Source organism: Berghia stephanieae, chromosome 1 (genome assembly GCF_034508935.2).
Source record: "Berghia stephanieae isolate SIO BIC M18660-M18661 chromosome 1, UCSD_Bste_1.3, whole genome shotgun sequence".
Classification (NCBI taxonomy): Eukaryota; Metazoa; Mollusca; class Gastropoda; order Nudibranchia; family Aeolidiidae; genus Berghia; species Berghia stephanieae.
The window spans coordinates 144868087-144891757 of NC_088360.1; the positions used below are offsets into that span (position 1 = coordinate 144868087).

Genomic DNA, 23671 nt, shown 5'->3' on the forward strand with positions numbered 1-23671 from the left:
GCCTTTTTTCCTCCCTTGCACAAAACTTTAGGACAATGAAGGGTTTTTTGATCTAAGGAGAACCTCCAACTCTAATGTCCCTATAGCTCTGAAAAGACAGGAATAAATGAGTGTAAGAATTTGTTTCCGAAGGCTTACCAGCATGGTACCTATACTATGCAGTGATTCGAACGTGGATATCATACTTATCTTGTTCCAAATTCTGGCGGGGTTCCTGACCTCCCATAGTGGGCAGGGGGGTACATACTGTGTCTTCTATCCCCTTATATCTGTTTTCCAACATGCTTTCTGTCTTTGTCTTGGAATGAGATTACTTGGTTTTGTCCTAGTCCTGGCTGAGAGGGAAACAGTCAAATGTATAGTTAGTTTTGGGAGATGATATTTTTTTCCGTGTAAATCATCTCTCTGTCATGCACTGTTTTATGTTTTCTTTATATTATATATGATTTGTAAAACATTTGAGTGTGTTCCTCTTAGCGGGGACCTGTGCTTGTGTCTGGATGAGACTTTTAGTGATCTCAAACTTACTTACTTACTTATCCGAACCAGCGACCACCTGAGCTCTAGCCCTTCGGTCTTGTGCCATGACGTAGAAGTTAGATGTCTTTTGTAGTTGTTCCAGGTGACTATAAAGTGTGTTACTGATGCTTGGATTTGGTGGGAGGAATGTGCATCTCAGGTCTTCAAGAGGTTGACATTCAAGCAAGTGGTGTGTTACTGTTTCATTGGGGTGTTGACATAGGGGGCAGGAAGGGGATGTGTCTTTTGTAATTTTGCTTAAATGGTTGTTGAGCGGTATGTGTTGTGTTCTTAGTTGAAAGATGATCTTTTATGGTGTCTTCTGAGCATATTTAAGCTATCAGTCTTTACAGGAGCGGTCATATGGGTAAACATACATCTACCCGTGGTGCTCATTGCCTTACTGTTCATCCATTCTTCTCTCTTATTTGTTTTGATTATTTGTTTCGCTGTGTCTAAGGATACTGGAATTGATGGTTGTAAAAGTGTTGATCCGAGTCTGGCTAGTCTGTCTGCATTGTCATTTCCTGGTATATTTGAATGTCCCGGTATCCACTGGAGAGATAAGTCTACTCTGTGTGTTGTAAGGAATTCATCTAGTTGAGATCTTAAACTATTGAACGTTGAGGAGAGTTTATCTAAATCGAGAGCTTGGAGAACCGATTTGGAATCTGTGAAGATGACAGTGTTTTGAAGTTTTGAAGGGTTTAGCTGGAAAACAGAAGAGAGGTGTCGCAGTGAGGCTTCTATTGCAACTGCCTCTGCCTCGTAGTTTGAGCAGGAGCTTCCGCAAGAATTGTGGATTTTATCACAGGTTTTATCTGGGTATTCTACTACAAACCCATACCCAGCATTTTTAGTTCCTTTGTGGGCAGATCCATCTGTGTAAACATGTATCCAGTTGTCCGGGTATTCTTGTATTGTCTTCATTGCTAATGTTTGTATATCTGATTTGTTTTTATTTCTTGTTGTTTCTTCTATGAGGTTAGTCTTTATTTTTGGAAGTTTTAGTTCGGCGTATGGAGGTTTTTGACTGATTAAAATAGATTTTTCTCTGTTTTCTGGGAGTCTGTGTCTTTCATTCAAGTTGTTAGCAAAGTGTAGCAGGGATTTTTGTTTTAATCTTGTTCTTGGTTTCCATTTCTCTGCCAGAATTCTGTTTGGATGGTTTTCCTCTTTTCGTTTGTATCTTTCAACCATTTCAAGCACTGCTGATTCTCTGCGAAGTCCAAGTGGTTCCACATTAGTATGTATTTCACATGCTGCTGTAGGTGTCGATCTCAGGGCACCGGAGATGAAGCGAAGGGCTTGGTTTTGTACTCTGTCCAAGGTTTTGTGTGTGTTTTTACTACCTACATTTTGGAGGGCTAAATTGTAGTCCATGACGGAACGCACATAGCCTAAATAGAGTTGTCGAAGCGAGTTTTTGTCTGCTCCCCAATTAGTACTGGCTAGTCGTTTTAGTAACTGGAGTCTCTTTGTGGCTTTGATTTTTTCATTCTGAGTGTGTTTGTTCAGAGATAGTTGTCTGTCTAACTGTATGCCCAAATATGTGGGGTTTTCTTCTTTCGTGAGTCGATGGCCTTGGATGGAGAGGGTTATTTCTTTCTTGGAAACAGGATGACTCTTAGTAAATATAGAGTAGACTGTTTTATTGCAATTAACTTTTAATTTCCATTTATCACAGAAGGTGTTTAAGCTTTCTAAATCTTCATTTATTCTATTGGAGGCTATTGGTAGGTGCTTCGTAGTATACCACATAACTAAATCGTCAGCATATAGGGCCTTTTCTGTCTGTAATACTTCTGGTAGATCATTTATAAAAATAAGAAAGAGAGTACAGCTGAGGCAGGATCCTTGTGGGAGACCTTCCTCTAATACTTCTCTGTTTGACAGTCCGTTATTAATTTTTGTTTGGATTGTTCTGTTACTGAGAAATTGTTTAATCCAGAAGTAGAGATTTCCATCAATTCCGTAGTCCATCATTTTTGATAACAACCCTTTCCTCCATACTTTGTCATAGGCTTGTTGGAGATCAACAAAAACCGCGACTGTATGTTTTCCATCTTGAAAGCCATCAATTATTTTTTGACTTAATCTAAACAATTGATCTTCTGTTCTTTGCCCTATCCTAAAGCCTGCCTGATATTTATTTAGTAGGCCACATGTCTCCAGCCACCAGTATAATCGGTTATTTACCATTCTCTCAGCGACCTTTCCAACACATGAGGTGAGAGATATTGGTCGGTAACTTTTTGTTTTGTCGGGTGGTTTATCTTTCTTTAAGATTGGAATTATAATAGCATTTTTCCATCCCCTTGGTACTATTCCTGTCTCCCATGTTAGATTTATAAGTTTGAGAAGCATCTGTTTACCTCTCACGCTAAGATGCAAGAGCATTTCATTGTGTATCTTATCTGGTCCAGGGGATTTCCTTAACTTGAGTTTTTTCATAGCTCTGTGAAGTTCTGACATGGTAAAGCCCTCTTTGAACAGGTATGAGATAGCTTTTGGGGCCTTTTCTTGATGTTTAAGGTCTTTAATCAATTTTTTGTCCTTTTCACTTCTTTTTGATGCCTTGTTTACTGAAGCAAAATGTTTGTTGAAGATCATGGCTTTTTTTTGGTCATCTACGATTGTTCCTTCTGTAGTTTTCATGGGCTTTGGGTTGGTTTTCGGGGTTTCATTGTTAAGATTATTAAGTAAGGCCCATGCTTTTTTCCCATTTTGATTGAGGTCAATATTAGCGCATGTGTCTGCCCATTTCTTTCTTTTAGCGTTGTTAATAGTTCTTTTGACAATTGCCGATGCTTTATTGTACTCAATCTTGTTTTTAATGGTTTTGTTTTCCTCTAAGTTTTTCCTTGTTTCCTTTCTTGCATTTACTGCTTTTTCAATTTCTTTGCTCCAGAAGGGTTTGTAATTCTGTCGACTACCTCTTGGAATTCCTGCTTTTGCAGCTGCAAGAATGGCTTTGGTGAGGGCTTCGTTTAAATGTTCTACACTTGATGTATCTGTAATTTTTGGAAGCTGGTCATCTAATGTTGCTATGAAAACATCCCAGTTTGCTTTCTTGAAATTCCATTTGGATTTCTGCTCAAATGTTTTCTTCTGTGTTTGAACTGTTATTTGTGTTAAAATTGGTTTATGGTCACTGCCTATTTCATCCAGGACTTTAATGTGACAAGAATTCAGAAGGTCAGAGGAGATGATGGTTAGGTCGGGATGACTCAGGGACATATGAGCTCTGTGAAGAAGGGTGGGGACTGAGTCTGCATTTTGTAAAATGGTGAGGTTGGTTGTATTGCAAAGCTTTTCTAGTTCTTTTCCTGTGTTGTTTAAATTTTTGTATCCCCATAGTGGAGAGTGGCCATTGAAGTCACCAGCAATTATTGTGTTGTTGTATTGGGAACTGTTTAGATCTGTTAGGTTTATAGTACACCGTGGAGGGTTGTAAATGTTGTAAATGGTAAATTTCTTATTTAGGTGCCATAAGGTGACTTTCTGTACATCGGTTGAGTTCTGTGATGGTTTAGAAGTAACATCTCCCGTGATGTCATTTCTTATATAAGTAATAACACCACGGCAGTCGTCACATTTGCAGGTATAGTATGTATAACCAGCAATATATGGATCGCTATTTTTATACAGGGTTTCCTTAAGTAAAGCAATGTGAACTTCCTTTTCATTTAATAATTTGTTTAGCTCTGTCTTTTTATTCCTGATTCCACAAATGTTAATTTGTAAAATATTCAAATGTTTGTGGAATTTATTTGTCCCAGTAGCTGACTTTTCGCGCAGATCAGCCTGGGTACTCACTGTCTGGCGCGGACCTTTTCCGAGGCGACGTCCGAGCTCGTATGCTTTCCTTTTGTTTGTCATGGCATGCTGGGGAGTCTCTGGTCTGTCTTCCCACCCTAACCTGTATTCCTTGTCAGCTGCATAACATCAGGAGTTGAGCTGCAGATGCATGTTCCTCATATTATTAATTTTTTTTAGGGTTTAGTCAAGTAGCCTTCATTTTGTCTTTCCCACAGTCTCTTTCATGATTGACGGTCGCCCATTCCCCGCCACCTACTGTTTCCTGGCTTGCAGTTATCAATTTCAGTTATTCTTTCTGCTTAAAGGGCCATATTTCATAAACAGAGGATCGTCACGTCCTGGGTCATTTGTGTCGATGAGAGATTCTGTGGGCCTTAAACAAAGGGATACCAGCCCTTTCCCTAAAAATCTCAATTTTTTAAGAAGGATACATGATTACAATCAATCACAGATAGATCTCAAACTTATAAATCTAACATGGGAGACAGGAATAGTACCAAGGGGATGGAAAAATGCTATTATAATTCCAATCTTAAAGAAAGATAAACCACCCGACAAAACGAAAAGTTACCATGTCAGAACTTCACAGAGCTATGAAAAAACTCAAGTTAAGGAAATCCCCTGGACCAGATAAGATACACAATGAAATGCTCTTGCATCTTAGCGTGAGAGGTAAACAGATGCTTCTCAAACTTATAAATCTAACATGGGAGACAGGAATAGTACCAAGGGGATGGAAAAATGCTATTATAATTCCAATCTTAAAGAAAGATAAACCACCCGACAAAACGAAAAGTTACCGACCAATATCATGCAGAAGACATGGGCCACAGGCCGACCAAAGAGGGAGTATAGAAGTGTTAAAGTTACAGCACTAGGAAACAAGTATGAGCTATAGGGGTAGATTAAGAAAAGTAAGGACATACAGAGGACACCACACTACAGAATGAGTGTGAGGTGGGTGGGTGAGGAGCAGAGCGTGTACCACTCATCGGTGGGTTCTGTCTCCTGCACCTTAAGAGGAAGGGGTCCCACCTACTCCCTAGCCCGGTTATACCGCCGGGGACTCGGTCGCGCCCATAACAAACTCAGTAGAAACGGGGAACACCACGGGAAGGTGCTGTTATGGACACAATAATGCATGAGAGGCCATATGCAATAATCTCTGTCAGACAGGATTACGCGGCAATCAATGCACCTGGAAATGAGAGGTGTTGGGTTCGAAATGCACATCAATTTCCTTTCAGCAAGCGGGACGTCCGGCCCAGACCTTGCAGCTCCCCGTGATCTCAAACTAAGTACTTTGATAGAGTGCTTTTGGAATCTACACCTGTTTCTTATTTGAACCAATTCCCCTTTGTCTTCCCTTTTCTTGGATGCTTTATTGTAATTCTAGAACTTTTTACTATCCCATTTTCTTCCTTTTTACTGGCGCTGATATGACCTTAATGTGTTGCAAGCGCCGTAAAACCCTTAAAAATAAAATAAATAAATTGTTCCAAATTCATAAAGAAATGCTCAACTTTTACCTTCTTTTTTTTTTTATCCTCCAAGAACCATACGAAAATGGAATTTTATCTACGAATATGGAATTTTCTCCCTGAAAAAGCAAGGAGCGTTAATGATTGAAGTTATTTGAAAAGTTTAAACAAAGTGGAAATGAAGTGCAATAAACATGTTTGACCGAACCATGCATAGAATAAAGCTGCAACCATTTAGATGGGATTGGGTTCGGATCGGGTTGAGATTTCACCATGTGTTCAATGATAAATGCAATTTTTTTTTTCTTCTCTAATATTTATCTCTATCATTTGTCATCAGGATTGGATAATTAGAAGCACATCCAGGGCATACAGATACTGATGAAATATATGCTTGTCTGTGTGTGTGTGTGTAGGCATGGGTGCAAGATTGTCCACTTAACCCCGGATTTTCAACAACAAAAATTCGGGCATTTAGATCATCTGAATATAAAACCAATTGAAGCAATAAGTCACATTTCAAAATCAGTGTCAGGGGTTTTGAATTTATCAGAAATGGATTTCAGACTTTTTTTTTTTTTGGCCTATATATCTTACTTGCACCCATGTGTTTCTGAGTGTGGGTAGTTGTGTTGATTTATGAAATTTCATGGATACATATTTTATTTTTATTTTTTAAATTTTTTTTTGTTTTTCATTAAAAACTGTCTGATGGCTTATTTATTACTCGCTGTATGTACATTGTTAGAATTTCCAAATTCAAGCGGAATTGTTGATTTATCGAACACCAGTGACTGCACCCGAATTTTTCACATTGGGTATTTACATAACAAGCCAGCATCCCCAATCCACACCAAAAAAAAAATACAGAATAAATTTTTTATAAAGACTGATTCATTTATCATTCCTGTATAAAGACTGATTCATTTATCATTCCTGTATAAAGAAAGACTGATTCATTTATCGTTCCTGCCACTAAAATTAGTGATTTGGTCCTTTCTATTGAAAGCAGCTGTAATCTCCAAATAATTATGTTGATTGACCACAGGTAGAGAAGTACTATCAGCGGGCCGTGGAGATTTACGAAGGTAAACTGGGGGCGGATGACCCCAATGTGGCCAAGACAAAGAACAACCTGGTAAGGGCCGTAGATGGTGGCCCACAGCCCTTTTATTCGGCCCACACAATACCCTCTTGTTTTTCATTTTATATACTTTTGTGCTTCCTTCCATTGTTATGTATTCTTTTGTTGATCTATGCATTCATTATCTTTTGTTTCTATTTATTTTTAAACATTAAATATTTATTGCGCTTATGGTTCTTGCAAGGTGATATAAAACTAATTGGGATCAGTTGTGAACATCGTTTTCGCTTTACTATTGAAGTAATGAGTTCAGTGAAGGTGTTTCAAGTTTAAGTAAATTTTCTCACTTCAAATGAATGTTAAATGTGATTGATATTTTTGTTGGAAGTAAATGCTATTGACTTTGATCTCAATCAAGACATTTATTTTCTCAATTCATAATAATTAAATATATAAATTTTACGACTTGGGCTCAATTATAATATTTCTTTTCTGTATGGAAACTAAGAATTATGAGGACATTTGAGATTGCTTAGCTTTTTATGTTTATTGATTGTAGATAGTGAACAATTCGTAAGATTTATTCTAAATTTTTTTTTTTTGCCTTCTTATTATTTGTGCACAATCCCTGATAAATTGAAAGGTTTGACTGAAATCGAAATTTGTACCACTTTTAAGAAATGAATTCGTTTCCATTAAAATTGTCTGGAAAACCATCCAGGTTTAGTATCTTTTCGATTGAATATTGTCAGTCTCTATGCAGTCAAACCTTTTATTTTATGATCCAAAGTCTTGTAGCACTTTTGATTTTCTCTCTTTTTTTTCTCCCATCAACTTCAGTTTTGCTTTTTTTTTTATCTAAGTGATATTGATGTCATTATTTTGTTTCAATGTCTTTCTGTTAGTTTCAGCTTTGCACATTTTAAAAATGTGTGATGGAAAAATTGTTGCATGCTTCAATTTTCATCTTATCTAAGATTCTTTCACTTCAAGGAGGATTGACGCATCACCAGGATCTACCCATCTTATTCAACTTGATTCTCTGAGTCCCGTTTCTTTGGTTCCCCCACCCCCACCTTTTCTTGTTTTGTTTGTTTGCTATTGGCTTTTAATCGCCATTTCCTTTTTATTTCGTTTCATTCTCCCTTTACTGTTATCGGTATGATTTTCAGGTGGAAAAATATTACCAGAGGGCTGTAGAAATTTACAAGAAAAAGTTAGGCCATGATGATCCCAATGTTGTAAAAACACAGAACAATTTGGTAAGGTGGATTTTTGGGGGGGATTTTTTATCTTTTTTCTGCAACCAATTATAATCATGATATGATCTTTATACTACCTCCTATTTTACTAACAATGAATGATAGTGAGATGCAAGAAATTGACCCTGTCAGGCTATACCATCCCTGTTTAATCAGGGTAAAATTTTTAATTCTTTATTAAAGCTTTAAAATTTTGCCTGCCATTCACCAACACCTTGGCTGTCACAGTCTATTTAAGAATATTTGAAGAAAAGAATAAGTATTTTACAATACCGAGTAATGTTCAAAAGTGCTGTCTGAGGCTCTTACTGCTCTACAGTTAAAGAAAAATAATGAGTGGAAAAATATGAACTAGTGAAGCTATTAGATCTAACATCATGCCCAGTCTGTTAAGGATCACAGCTGTGTTAAGTTATCCAATTGTACAAAGTTTAACTTTAAACTTTAACTTCAAGCCTCATCTCCATTCATTGCAAGATGATAAAGCTCTGCCACATGCTTTTCTGTCTTCATCCTCCTTTGAGGTTGCAGTTTTCAATTCCAATACAGCGCAAGCTGCTTAATCGGAACAGCACCGTTATCCAGAAATCGTTATGAAAGAGTGAAAATGGAAAGGCTTCTTATGGGAACAAAACAGACAATGGACGTTTCGGGTACAAACCCTTCGTCAGCACAACAATGCACAAATAAACGTGGAAAACAAATAAAGTATAATGAAAAATAACTGAGTACAGACGATACCAGTTATTTTTCATTATACTTTATTTGTTTTCCACGTTTATTTGTGTATTGCTGTGCTGACGAAGGGTTTGTACCCGAAAAGTCCATTGTCTGTTTTGTTCCCATAAGAAGCCTTTCCATTTTCACTCTTTCGTTAGTATTTTACGATCACCGGCTTCAGGCAGTCCCTACCGTTTTCTACCAGAAATCATTCCAATATAACAGTGTTTTGGTTGACCATTTCCATCTAGCCTTTATGGGAACAGCTTATCAGGACACTCACATATCTTTTACAGTGGCTATATATATATAGTAATACAGAGAAACCCTTTACTTGTTTACCTAAAATGTTATTTTCCATTCTTCGCTATATTTAACATTACATGTGTGTAGTCATGATGTAGTCATGAAAGGGAATATGTTATGTCTATTATAACTTCACATTGGTAAGGAATTGTAACTACACACATATCGTGAAATGAAATCGAATCAAGGACACATGAATCTTATTCCACAACAATCCGCAATGTGTACAATTTTAACTAACGAGACATACCGAGTCAAAAAGCAACCCAACCACTGCATGATTGCATGCAGTCTCATTTCTCATTTAGTTGTCCACCAAGACCGGTAGATGGCTAAAGTATAACATTTAATCGTATTAAAGGGAATGGGTGGTGATAGTCCCAATGGTATTGCTATATAACCAAAGAAGATTTTTCTTCATTTGAAGTAACCCAAAAAGCAACCCAACCACTGCATAATTACATGCATTCTCATTGGTCATTTAGTTGCTCACCAAGACCGGTAGATGGCTAAAGTATAACATTTAATCATATTAACTCACTCAACCCTAAACCCTAAAACCGATTATATCCGTAGTTTACTCGGGTTACTTTTACCCCATGCCTATTAATTGCAAATCTCTGAGACAAATTATAGGCGTAGTATCAAAGCTAATATTTTTGGTTTTTACATGTTAATTATAGTTGAATATAACTATCTATGTACATGCCAATTTTTAAGACATTTTTTTTCAAATTTTGAAATGTAGCAAAAATCTCTGGGATGGAGTGAGCTAAGGGGAATGGGTGGTGATAGACCCAATGCTATTTTACCACAAAAAGACTTTCTTCGTTTGAAGACGAGGAACGACTCCATTCTTGTTCCTTTCAATGGGGATTTTCATGTTTTTGATTAAACTTTTACTGAAGCTCTGAAATCATTCTAATTAAACAGCATGTGTTCAGATTAACCAGATTAAGAAATTATATAGACAGATCTTTCCAATTAAGTGGCTGTTCCGATAAAGCCGCATTCCAAATACCGGCTTCCGCTGAAAAATCTTATTCAACTACTTGTCTTCATATCAAGCTCGATATCTCCTATTTTATTGCACCATTTTGTTTTCATCCCTGTAAGCGTCTAGTGAAGACTTTTACTTTTTTTTATAGTGTTATTTGTTCATTGTGCTGATGAATGGATTGACCCAAAACCGTGTTTATTGGTATTTTTGGAAACTACCATTTTGCCTTAATTTTAGCTATTTCTACTAATCCAGCTTTCGGACAGCTCGCCTTTAGTTTCCCCTCATTAAATGATTCAAATCCCAACCTTTTCAGTATAATGAAGTTGTAATGTCTCTGGCTTCCTCGTTAATACAATTTTGGCCCGCTGTTATATGTATTTAATTTTTAAAATTTAAGAATATTTGTCTATGGTCTTCTTTTATATTGATTTTTTTCATGGATGGCAAAAAAAAAAAAAAAAAAAATGTTAAAAAAAACAAACTAAAATTAGGGTGGGTTTCTTTAAGGTAAATTTATCACTTTAGATTTATTAACATTCTTATTGGCGTGGCTGGCTTTCTTTCAAATCATAATTTCTCCCATGATTTACCTGGATGTGTTTGTCAAAAGAGCACTGTGTTTCCCTGTCCGTCAAGTCACCTTTGCTTATTAACATAAGGCCTTTGCTTTTATTTGTTTTTCACTATTTATGCAGTTGTCAATTTATTTATTTTTTTAAAATCAATTTAATTGGATTTACATAATAAAGCTTTTTCATTGTTATATTTTTCTCGAGTACATTTAGCAGTTCAAGGCAACTATGAATTACTTTATTATTTATTATAAAGATTTAAGCAGTACTGCATAATCCTTTTATTTTCTCATCAGTAAGTTTGGTTCCGATTATTACAAGACAGTTTCCAATCATTAAGTGACTTTGTGCGGCTATGTGGTCTAGTGGTATGACACTCGCTTTCGGATCGGAAGCTCCTGGGTTTGAGCCTCGCGCTCAGCACATAGTTGAGTCCTTGGAAAAGGCTCTTTACTCACATTCTCTCACCGTACTCGGGTGTAAAATGAGTACCTGGCCGTTAACAGGGTGTCTGTGTCCGAATAATTGTAATCTCGCGTTACAGGCGTCATGTCCCGTCCTACATGTTGCTGTTGACCAGGGACCCATTGTAAAGCGCTTTGAGCACATTTAGTGGATATTGCGCTATATAAAGCTCAATTTATTTTATTTTTTTTATTGATACCTTTTTATCCATGGATACAAATGAGGTCATCAAATTCAGGATTCCTGTGAATAAATTGCATATTTGACAAGTCCAGTTTGTCAGTGTAGAATTTTGATTCGATAATAATGGAATTAATTAAGGAGAAACCTAAAGAAACTTTATAGTGTGCACTTGGCTAAGAAGCTCACAACATTGCCATCCGGAAGTATAACGGACCAACACACAAAACTATGTGTAACCTTGAACGTTTATAGTCTGGTTAATACAGTTTAGTGAGAATTTCTCATAAACGCAGATGGCAAAAAGCAAAAACAAAGACGACTAACGTCAACTTCATTCTATCTATAGGCATTCCTTTTTGCTGAGCATTTGAATGGGTGTTAGAAAATTACCGGCCCTTTACAGATAGCAAAATGAGCAAGGCTAATATGAGAGGGTTTTTTAAACAAATGTTTAACATTAAAAGGCCATCGACCATATGAACTAAAATGAATTATTACCCAGATTTTACCCAGATAACAACTTGCATTGAAAGCTTTACCAAAATATCATTTATTTCTAATGAAGAGGTATAAGCACCAGGTCGTTTACCACATTTGTGCATGCTTTAGGTGGCCATATTTAATCCAATGTAAGAGCCACATCCCATGTTTTGTAAGCAAGTAGTCTATGTAGATCAATATTTATATCCCTACATATCCTTTGATCGGTCCTTTTAATAATAATAATAATAATTTTAAAAATAATAATAATATTAATTATTATTATAATAATGTCACTTCCTCATAGTGCTCAACTCCCACATAAGTGCTGAGCAGTGCTTTACTACAATGTCCTATATTATTCATCAACAATACCATGCGTTGATGCTTCCTGGGTGTGGGGTCTGTAGGCACTTTTCATGACTTTCATCTCTGCAAACTTATGAAAATGTGGTTAATTACAAGATGAATCAAAGAAGAGACTCTGGATGTGTTACCATAGTCCGCTTGTGCATGAATTACTCACGCAATTAAGTCATATAGCACCAGTTCTGACTTGGCAAACAACGAGTCATAAAAATTAAATTAGAAACATATGTATATTGTTAAATGCTGATAGACTTTAAATGATATGAGAAGAAAGAACTGTTCTGTTACTTCTTAGCTTGTTAAAGGGCAGATAGGAGTAGATAACAGAATATTGATAAAGTTTAAAGGAAGAATGTTTATTGTTTATTCTTTAAAATTTTAATAAACTACAAATTCAAAAGGTGTAAACTTAGATATAATAAAATTTGAGCCATGGCTTTTGAAATCAATGATTTTGTGTTGTGTACATCACAGATTTATTTACATGACATTTTTCACGTATTTCAGGCATCTGCATATCTAAAACAAGGAAAGTACAAACAAGCAGAACTGTTATATAAAGAAGTTCTGACCAGAGCACATGAAAAAGAGTTTGGGAAAGTGGAAGGTAATTTTCCATTTGTGATCGTTTCTTAGAGTTTTGATCAAGTATTGCTGTGCCTTTAATGCTGACATAAATTTGTACTTCAGATCTGTGATTGACAGCCCTAAAGGACTATACATTTTTTTTAATGTCTTATGTTTTGATTGACTATGTGGCAAGAAGAGATTGTGGGGCATAATATCGATTCAAGATTCAAAGTATATTTTAGGCAGTTTGCTAATACAGAGCACAAATCAAAACATAATTACTAATTAGCAAAACCAAGATAATGTTACTGTAAATAAACAAGAATTAAATTGGGTCAGTGTATGACGTAATCAGTCGGAAGGTGAACATTTTGAATTTGCATTTTGGGGGGGGGGGGGGTGCATTTTCTGAAAGAATATGCTCATCAGACCATTTTAATCCTTATTTGAAGTAAATCGGGTGATTTTTCATGAACTTATGGTCAGATGTATGGGAAAGGTATCCAGCAACTTTTCTCAAATTTCATACTTTTTCAACTTGACTAGTTGTAAAAAATATTTAGAAGTGAAATTAAGCTTTGATATTTCCTGAAGATATCCAAAAGGGGTTGATTTAATCATTTATGACAAGAACTCATTTTTTATTTTTTTTTAAATTGACCATCTAACTAAACTTGACAATATCTCAGTTCAAACCTTTTCACCATCCGACTGATTTTGTCATTCACTGTAACAATTACTGTAAATGACGATGATGATGATTTTTTTGTTTTGTTTACGTTATACAATGAGGTTTGTACACTTAGAATTTATTTAATCACGGTTTTGACTTAACATTGCATAATGGAAATAATTTATATAATTTTTCATTGTGTAATAGCTGTAAACCATACATGACATGTTTTTTGAGATAATGTAATTTATGTGCTGTTGTAAAAGGCATTTACATATTAAAAAAAAAACACAATAGCATTACCAGAATGATATTAAAAGCCGTCTGATATCTGGGTACAAATTTGTCCACATTGTTATCGGCCATCAAATTACTAATGCTACTACTACTACAAAATTTTGGTCCTGATTTCAACATACAATGCAATGCTTTCATATTAGAATCAATCATATATTTTGTTTGTTGAGTGTTTATGTTCGTGTTTGAAATAAGAAAAGTAATCATCTTTTTTCTTCCACAGGTGAGAACAAACCAATATGGGTGCGTGCTGAAGAAAGAGAGGAGAACAAGGTTGGTAATTGATTTCTCAAAAGTTGGATACTTGGGTTTTATACCTTATTAAGTTCCGTCTCTTGTCTTGGTGAAAAATGAATTAGGTTTTGTGTGGTTTTGGATGTTCAAGTGCTTTGAACTTTTATTGATTAATTTGAACCTAAATGTGTTTAATGTTATTAAAAAATTACTCATATTTTTTAACTTGTAAAAAGTGACAAATGTTTAATTAGGCTGTTCCAAGTAAGGATTGATACAGCCGGTGTGAAAATCAACGTTTACTTCTCCCCTACTAAAAGTTATGTACTTTTGACGTTTTAAAGATAAATAAATGAGCACATTTATTGCATATTATTCTTCAATGTATTGACAATGATTCATTTATTTCCATAAAGGATTAGATTTCTTTTTCAGCACATTTGTTGTATACATTCGTTATTTTCTACTACAAGTACTTATTTGCACTTGAGGACAAATTACTCGACTGATTTCATTATTCTTAATCTGGCACATAGATAGTAATACTCAATCAATGTGACTAAGTTAATTAGATAGTGAAAACAAAGATTTAGCCCATCAGTAGATTTGACTATCCTGTCCAGAGGTTATTAAGCAAGCATTCTTGCCCAGATAAAACTATATAAATGGAATTATAAATGTGATTCATAAGCCTTTGCGCTCTCTAATTTCTTTTTTTTTTTCTTTTTTTTTTTTCTTTTTTTTTTTCTCCTTTTTTGTATAGCTTCCGTTTTAATTTGATTTCGTATTTAAAACTTTTTGTTCTAGGGCAAAAGCAAAGAAGGAGGCCCTCCCTTGCCAGAATATGGTGCATGGCATAAAAACTCGTCCAAAGTCGACAGGTAAAACAACCTCTTAACCTCTTAACAATAAGAATGATAACTAACCACGGCAGCAAGAATAAGAACTCCATTGGTAGCAACAAAAATAATAATGATAATATTAATAATAATGATAGCAACGAATGGCTTTCATGATTAGGATAATCATCATCGTCATCATAATCATTATCATCAAAGAACACTTAAAAGGATGTTGTACAGAACAAGAAAAACATCTTATAAGTTATGAATTAATTATTGATCTTGTCAAAGTTTCCTAAGCACATTTATTTTAGAAATTCCAAGATTACATGAAGAATTATCAAAATGTCCTGACATAAATGCTTACCAAGTATTGGGTGTAAAGGTTTTCCTATCAATCTTTGTGACAAAATCATTCCATATTGTTTATATCTGGTAAAAGCTCAAATTTGCAACAGTTGTAAGCATTAGACTTTCAATTTCTGACATTTATATAACGATGATTTCGTCACTATATTGTGTTCCAGTTTCTGATATTTGATGTTTTCTATCTTACCTTGCAGTCCAACAGTAACTACCACACTTAAGAACCTTGGAGCATTATATAGGAGACAAGGAAAATACGAGGCTGCAGAAACATTGGAAGAATGTGCCATGAAGTCCAAGAAGAATGTGAGTACCTTGAGACTCAATCACTAGATGTTGATAGTTTTATCTCTTCTTCTGGTCTTTTCTCTTCTAAATAAACAAACACAAAAATACACACCTGTCACAAATGCTTACATTTAGGTTTTTACACATGCATATCCAGACACCATATTCTATTTTAAGAAAAATCACTTAGAATAATCATCTTTGGTACAAGATCGGTTTTCGGTTGTTTTTTTTTTTTTTTTTTTTTTCATCTTCTGAGTTAAAAATTTTCCGTGAAATTTCGCTATTTTATTCCTAGTGAATCTCTTGTTTAAAAGCTGAGATATGAAAATAGAACACTTTTACTCTGTTTTTTTTTTTTTTTGAGAAAGAAAGAAATCTGTCTCATGTATATATGCTCAAACATTAAACCCATTGTGAAACACAACCCAAACATTGCTCCTACATTATCATCAAAAAATAATTTGAAAGAGTTGCGTTCTATGTCCCTTTTCACTTTTATTATTTGTGTCGCTTTCTTATTTTATGTTGTGCATGGGATGAATTGCACCTGGGTTAAACTGTGTTACTTTAAGACTGAAATATATATATATATATATATTTATTAGTTATTATTTATTCATTAAATTATTTATTATTTGCTTTTTGTTGTGGAAAGTCTTGATGCAGATTGAACTTTTGTTAAAAATGACATGAATTTATTTCCCTAAATATCCCTCTCACCCCCCCCCCCCCCCCCCCCCCCGAAGAAAATTGTAATGAAAGATTCACTCAAAATGTTCTTCAAATCCACTGCTCTAAATTTCTCTTCTCCTTTGTATCTTTTATTTCTCTATCTTTCATTTATTTTCTCATCAGTCCAACTTTCCGATTTCCTAGAATCCATAAGTATCCTTGATTTATTCATTCTTACCCTCTATGAAAAAAAATATTAAGGGAAGTCTTGTGTCTAAGAATTCAAACTCGGATCTTTTAACTCTTGTCCTTAATAGAAATTTTATTTCATGCCTTTGACAGGAGTTTGTATTTTTAACCTTTCCTTTTTTTTTTTCTTTTTTTTTTTTTTGTGGGATAAATTTTATGGTTTTGTCCGGCGACTGAATATTGGTGAAATGAAAATGTTATTCATTGATAATGATTATTCTTATAACGGCTTAAGCCGAGGCAATTTAGTGGCTTTTCTCCTTGAAAATGACACTGATTTCGTCATTGGGATTCCTGTGGGGCATCTCTTCTGGATTGATCAAAACTGATGACTTGATTAACAAAATGGATCGAAAATTGTTTTGTTTTGTTTTGTTTTTTTGTTTTTTGTTGTTTTTTTCTTTGGGGGGGGGGGGGGGGGGGGCACAAAGTGCCAGCTTGTGGTAGATTCAATAGAAGGGAAAATGATTTTATTCAGAATGTGGTGCTGCCTGTTTTAATTTTAATTTTTTAAAAATGAAGCTTCATTGTAAGTTTATTATTGATAAGGTACAATAATACTACTTAAACAGTGTATGCTTGAAGGACATGAAAGTGTCGCCAGTACTTTTTTTTAACTCAAAAAAGAAATTGAAAATAAAGAAACAAAAAAATCTATTAAAAAACATCAAAATAAAACAAAAGAGGGATAAGGAACACAGCACTGCTGCCTTCCAGTAATATCACCAAGGAGACAAGGAAACAAGCGGTCACCCTCGACGTTCTGATTGGTCCACAGTGGAGGAATTCCCCCCTTACACACCTTTCCATACCACCACCCCCCTGACCTTTTCCCTTCCACCCCGTCCATCTTTTACCTCCCCCACATCTCATTCTTTGATCAGCTGTCATCTCTCTCTTTCATTCATCACCCACAACTTCTCAATTCAACCGCTTAAACAAGATCTCTCCTTTGTCCCATTCATTCATTCATTCATTCATTCATTCACACACTCACTCACTCATTCAACTCATTTATTCATTCATTTTTTTTTATAGATGATCCTTTTGTTTTTCCATTTCTATTATTTTTTTTTTTTTTCTAATTTCTTCGTGACACTTTTGTTTCCAACCATAACTCTTTTTCTTTCATTGGTTTATTTTAGACTTGCGTAAATTATGGTACAATTCTTGATAAGTTGTAAATTATGACATTGTATTGTTATCAACTATGGTACAGTCTTAATATATTATCTTATAAAGGAAATGTATATATCTCACTGTTATAAATATTTTGCATGAATTCGATAAAATTGCATTTTTATTTTTGAGGTGGATGAGGATTTTTGGATTTTAATAACAATTAGCATAAAGGTTATACGCCTTACTATCAAAATTAAATTTTTCAATCTATTATAATAAAGTTTAATTAAATGAGTGTCAACCCGTTAATCCCTCATCAATTTCCACACTCCCCTCCCAAAAAATGATATCAATGCTGATGATAAAATGGATGGTTATGATGAGATATGGAATAAAAACAAAATATTATTCTTTTTGATACATGATGGAGGAATGATCAGTTTATTAAACAAATTTCATAGCTCTTGTTTGCTCCAGATTATTTTGTTTGTGGTATTATTTTTTTTAACGTGAATCGAAGAGAAGCCTTGTGATTTGTTATAAAGTGAGGTTTCCAACTGGTGACCTCTGGGGAGGTTAAATTGTACCCAAGACAAAAAATTCTGTCTCGGAGTCTATTGAAGATATGATACAATACAATTTGCACGATGACTAAGAATCTTTCAGGCTTTTCTTACTACCAGACTCATTTGCTATTCCTTAAAGCATGATTACGTCAATGCAATTATTTTTTTTTTGTGCTTCTGCATTTTATAATCATTATAATCAATACCCAGTGACATTGGTACCTTGGTGTGTGCAATACCATGAGAATGTTTGATCACATTATTTTTGTCCTCTTTGGGATTAAAAGCTCTCTTATAATATCAAACCAAATAAAATATAAAATATAAAATAAAAAATTAAACAACATTTTGTAATATTACTCAAACGGTGTAGTTTATGGTGATACTCTTTCCCCAATTTTTTGATTTTATTTTTTATTTATTAACCCTTTTCTGAGAAATGTTTGTTTTTTGGTGATTGATTTCCCCCTTTTTGTTATAAAACCAAAACCCTTTCCCAAAAATAATCCTTGTTCTCATCAGCATTTAGATAGAGGACGTAATGAAAATCCATTTGTTGGTTGAATGAATATCTTTTGTATTCAACTATGTCGTGTTCAATGAAATTCAAACAAATTTTGTTAGATTACCCTCTCATGTGAATACGAGAGACCTAAGTTATTTGTATATTAGCTGTAATATACAAAGAAAAAGAAAAACAAAACAAACAACGAACAAAAAAAAAAAAAAAGCAGGAATAGAATATACAAGGGATATTGTGGTGGAGGATTGACTCGGGGCACTTTCGTTTACTTGCATTCATTATTACCAATGAATCATAATGCTGTAAATCTCAGAATTAATATTCAAAACAGCATTCTGATTAGGTAGATGAAAACAAAAGTGGGAGAGCTGTATGATCTTTGCTTCTTTATTCAGAGGTGCTAGATTCACAATCTGCCTGATGCTCTGTTGGGGCTTGAGCAAGTCACTTGGCCCTATCTTATTGGGTGATGTTCTTATAGCAAGTCACTTTGCCCTATCTCATTGGGCGATGTTCTTATAGCAAGTCACTTTGCCCTATCTCATTGGGCGATGTTCTTATAGCAAGTCACTTTGCCCTATCTCATTGGGCGATGTTCTTATAGCAAGTCACTTTGCCCAAGCTCATGTGGCAATGTTCTTATAGCAAGTCACTTTGCCCAAGCTCATGTGGCAATGTTCTTATAGCAAGTCACTTTGCCCAAGCTCATGTGGCAATGTTCTTATAGCAAGTTACTTTGCCCTACCTCATGGGACAATGCAAGTCACTTTTGCCCAAGCTCATAGGGCACTGATCTTACATTTTCCCAGAGTGATAAGAATCACTTGAAAAATGATTCTCCAATAAGAAATGAATAGATGTAGATTTATAAGTCGCTTGCAGTCAAAACTGCTTGTAGAATTATGTGTTTTGACATCATTTGGTCCAATGTCCAGACTGTACATGTTGTAGCCCTTTTAAAGTTGCTACCTATCTCTTTCATCCAATAAAATTTGAAATTATGGGCTATGAGATGTTTTAACAAAACCCTCTCAAATTCTTTCTTTCAATTCTTTAAAATGTCTCAAACTAGAATGGATTTACTTTCTAGAAGATGATCATTTAGCATAAATGTTGCTAATTGTTGTTCCTTTATGCCGTATAAGAAGTCCAATCTGTATCCTGACTTTGAATATTTATTTTTTTTTTGGATATTATTTTATTCTATTTTATTTTATATCAAATAATTATAACACGAGATTTTCAAACTGCAAAAGAAACTGTTGTTGGAAGAACGGAAGAGGAGAGGAGATGGAAAAGAATGTGTACGTATAATGAATCTGAACTATAGCACGAAAAAAATGCTAAGGCAAGAAGCATCATGTGTTACAGTGGGTGTTTTCTCTTCTCTGGCCCCCCATTTTGTTGCCTGATTACAGGCCTTGAGTTCTGGAGGAAAGATTGGCAAGCTCACCCCAGACTTGGCCGGCTCAGAGCATGCCGGCCACCCCTCTAACCGAGGCCGTGGGCAGTCGCGGCGTAGCACCCCAACGGCTGAACAGCAAGAGGAGGATAGCAGCAATGCCCATTGGCAAGGAGATGGGGTGAGTATGGGCTATCAAGGCTCTTTTTCCCTGCGGCTGAGAAAGTAGACCAAAAAAAAAAATAATAATAATAGAAGTAAAGAAAAGAACAGCAAGAAAATTAAAAAGGAAGAAAAATGAATGGAGAAAAAAAAATGAGAAGAAAAGAAAGAAAGAAAGAGAGAGAGAGAATGATGTGGTCTCCTGTATTTTGCATCGATTTTGTGAATCCTTCTTAGCTGTTGTGGGTCAAGTCTACTTGTTTATGTTAGATCTTTCCCCATCTTTGTTTTTAAAAAATGATTGCATCCTAACCAACAGCTTTTACACCAGGTGTGTATTTTAGTAGATTCTCAACAAAAAAAAATCCACAAAAAAAAACTCAAGATAAATCTGAAATTGTCCATTTTTTCATGATATTATCTATATGGTGTTGGTTTGACTATTTCCAGACTATTTTACAGCCATATTTTAATCCGTTTTTTATTAGAAAAATTATACAAAAATTTGTTATCCTTTCTCGGTATTAATGTTCCCGTTTTTTCGTTTCTTAACAGTGTGAATTTTGATTAATATTCCTCTAATATTTTTTTAAAAAAGAATTTGGTATTTGAAGCTTGGTTTGTAGACACTACTAAATCACCTCCCATCTTCCATTACAAAGATTCATCCTATTGTCATTGTGGTTTTGGGGATTTTTTGGACTCCAGCTTTCATTCATGTACTTTATTATTATCATATTCTGTATGATGTCACCAACCTGCATGCTTTGGTGTAGAGGAAAGGGAAGCCACCCATAGCGCGGATGGATAAATGGAAGGTCAAATTTAAAGGCTATGAAGGCATAGACGGTGAATGTTCTGGCTGGTGCAAAACCCTCATGATGAGCACCAAAAAAATGTGTAAATGTCATGGGGACGCAGGCTTGAGAATTTATCTTGAGACTACCAGCTAGACATTTACAATGATTAAGATTGCATTATACTTCTTCTTCGTATAAACCGACGATTGAGCTTTTCAGTCGTATTGAGCATGACTGTTAATATTGGAATCCAGTGAATAAAAATGGTGATCCTGCCTAATAGTCTGAAGTGCATCTTTAAAGGTTTCAATATCGCTCTAAAGCTTGATACAATTGTATTCTAGTGATTACCTTAGTGACAATGGTAAGAAAACAAATATCATGGTAGATAGCGGTCTTGTCTTGTGACATATTAACAGCAGCTACCGTCTTGATGTCATTTGATTGACCAATCATTTGACTTATCAAATATTTTTAATCATGCAAAATGCTACATAGAATTTTACTTTCAAACTTTCATGACAACAAAGTCTTTGCAATGTTAATGTTTTTGACTTTATGTCGCGAAATAATATGTGAGCTGATTGTGAGATGAAAAAGAAAAAGAGTATTTTTCAGTTCTGTGGATTCTTTTGTTTCAAGAAGTAATCTATTTGGGTAAAGTTTGATAACTTGGTTATATCCATAAAGTGATATAAAACAGGTTAGAATGAAATGCGTGAAGTAAAAATCATGTTGAAAGGCTCGTATATTATATCCCCCTATATGTTGTTGCTGAAGGTTTTGCACTCGAAAACTTTGTTCACGGGTTGAATTCTTAGCCTTTAAATTTTACCTTTTACTTCATTTGTTGTACTTTGTTGTAGAGTAAAATAATATTTAATTTGGAATAGTTTTTAAGCACTTTTGATTTTCAATTTAAAAAATTCTTTGCATCGATGAGTAGGGAGAAGAGGACATGGAAAAGCATCAAGCACTCAATTTCATACCTTCACTGATAGATATTTATTGAAGTCTTATTATAAGGAAAGAGGCTTTCATTTGTGTGGCTTAGAGAGACAACATATGGAATTTGACCCTGTTTCAATGACACGACAAGACATTCTGATTATTTAGTATCGAGTATAATGAACGGCAAACTTTAAGATGGGATCGCCTTTTATGCCTGCACTTCTGTTATCAAATCATTTTACATTGACCATAATAATTTAAAGAAACAGTAAAAATGGGCCTAGAAATCTGACGAGTGATAGACAGTTTTGCGTTCAAATTAAAACGACGATTAAAACTGAGGCCATAGTCTCTCTAACCCTTTACAGATTGGATTTAATTTTTATTCCGACCCGACTGACCAAGACATCATTAACAGCCATTTAACTCAAGAGTTCAAATTTCAATTGGCTTAGTTGTTACTTACAATCAAACAATAATTGTGAGAAATTTTGGTTTGTATGAAATTCAATGATATCATCAAAAGGGTTAAAAGACCGATTCGCTCACCATGACACTTTAACTAACTTAAGTTAGCTCTTGTCTCATTTGATATTGATGAAAAATAAAGAAGAAAAGACAAAGGAAAACCTTTGCTCCTGTTCACGCGATTCTTTACATTTTAATACCAGTGCTATGATAGACCATTCAGTGTTGTATAATCCATCCTTTGCTTACAGTTACCTCGTGTTCACTTTCTGGGACTAGATAAAGAGTTTAAAAATCATGTAAGACCATTTTAAGACGCATGCATTCTGGTTAAATAACATTTCCACTTGTGCATATTGGTGACAAAAAGTTTGTTTTATGTAATGGCAATAATTAATACCATAACAAACTGTGATGTTTGGAGTCCGTGCTCCTTTGGGTTTTGAAGATGTCAAATCTTATTTAGATTATTGTTTGAGAGTTTATGAACGTTTAGGGCTTTCTTTGCTCATATTTCAATAGAATGACTCAGTAAACTTCATGACATAATCTTAACCATAGAAATCTCAATGGTCTGACTAAAATCTTATAGTGCTATGGATGTAAGTTTTCAAGTCACAAGGGGTTTGATCAAATTACGATATAAAAACTTGGATTATTTTCTAGCATAATAGCAGAATTAGTCTTATTGCAAACTTTAAAACAGAGGAGCCATCTTTTCAAATCACACAAAGTGCTGAAAAGCCTGCTCCTTAATTTCATAATTTGAAAAGTGTTGCTATGGCAGAGATATTGATCAGACAAAACATCTTAACAAAGAGTCGAAATATCAGATGACTTGGAACATGATGTTAGATAATCTTCACAATTAGAAGAAGCTTAGAGAATTTGGGGATTGATTAGTCGTGATACTCAATACTGATCAATGACACATTCTTGAGGAGAATGCAATAAAGCACACCCTGAACCAGAAATGTCATACCTTCTAGGAAGTTTGGTGTAATGTTGCATTTTTATTAAACTTATTTTGAAAGATAACTCTAAAAGCTTTGTGGCATATGATGTCAAAAGTTTTCCCCTACTCTTTCTGTTGACTGAGACAATAGTTTTCCTGCATGTTGTAGACATATCCAGTAAAGCCTTCTCTATAGCCTATAGCCATGCCAGATATGACATTATCTGCTTCTATACACATGATATAGCTGAACCTTTGCCCT

At 34.8% G+C, this 23671-nt stretch overlaps 1 protein-coding gene across 50 annotated transcripts in view; it reads left to right on the forward strand.

Annotated features, from left to right (window-relative positions):
• Nucleotides 1-23671, forward strand: part of LOC144963423 (kinesin light chain-like) — a 104243-nt gene that overhangs the window by 64348 nt on the left and 16224 nt on the right. For 21 of the 50 annotated variants that reach the window (XM_078897457.1, XM_078897435.1, XM_078897440.1 and 18 more), the window contains 6 exons: nucleotides 8079-8168; nucleotides 12774-12873; nucleotides 14030-14079; nucleotides 14848-14921; nucleotides 15446-15554; nucleotides 20090-20254. In XM_078897457.1, coding sequence (XP_078753583.1) covers nucleotides 8079-8168; nucleotides 12774-12873; nucleotides 14030-14079; nucleotides 14848-14921; nucleotides 15446-15554; nucleotides 20090-20254 — 588 coding nt within the window. Of the gene's footprint in view, nucleotides 1-6870; nucleotides 6961-8078; nucleotides 8169-12773; nucleotides 12874-14029; nucleotides 14080-14847; nucleotides 14922-15445; nucleotides 15555-20089; nucleotides 20255-22705; nucleotides 22754-23671 lie in introns of all 50 variants that reach the window. The other 29 variants (XM_078897437.1, XM_078897441.1, XM_078897448.1 and 26 more) reach the window with 5 other exon arrangements.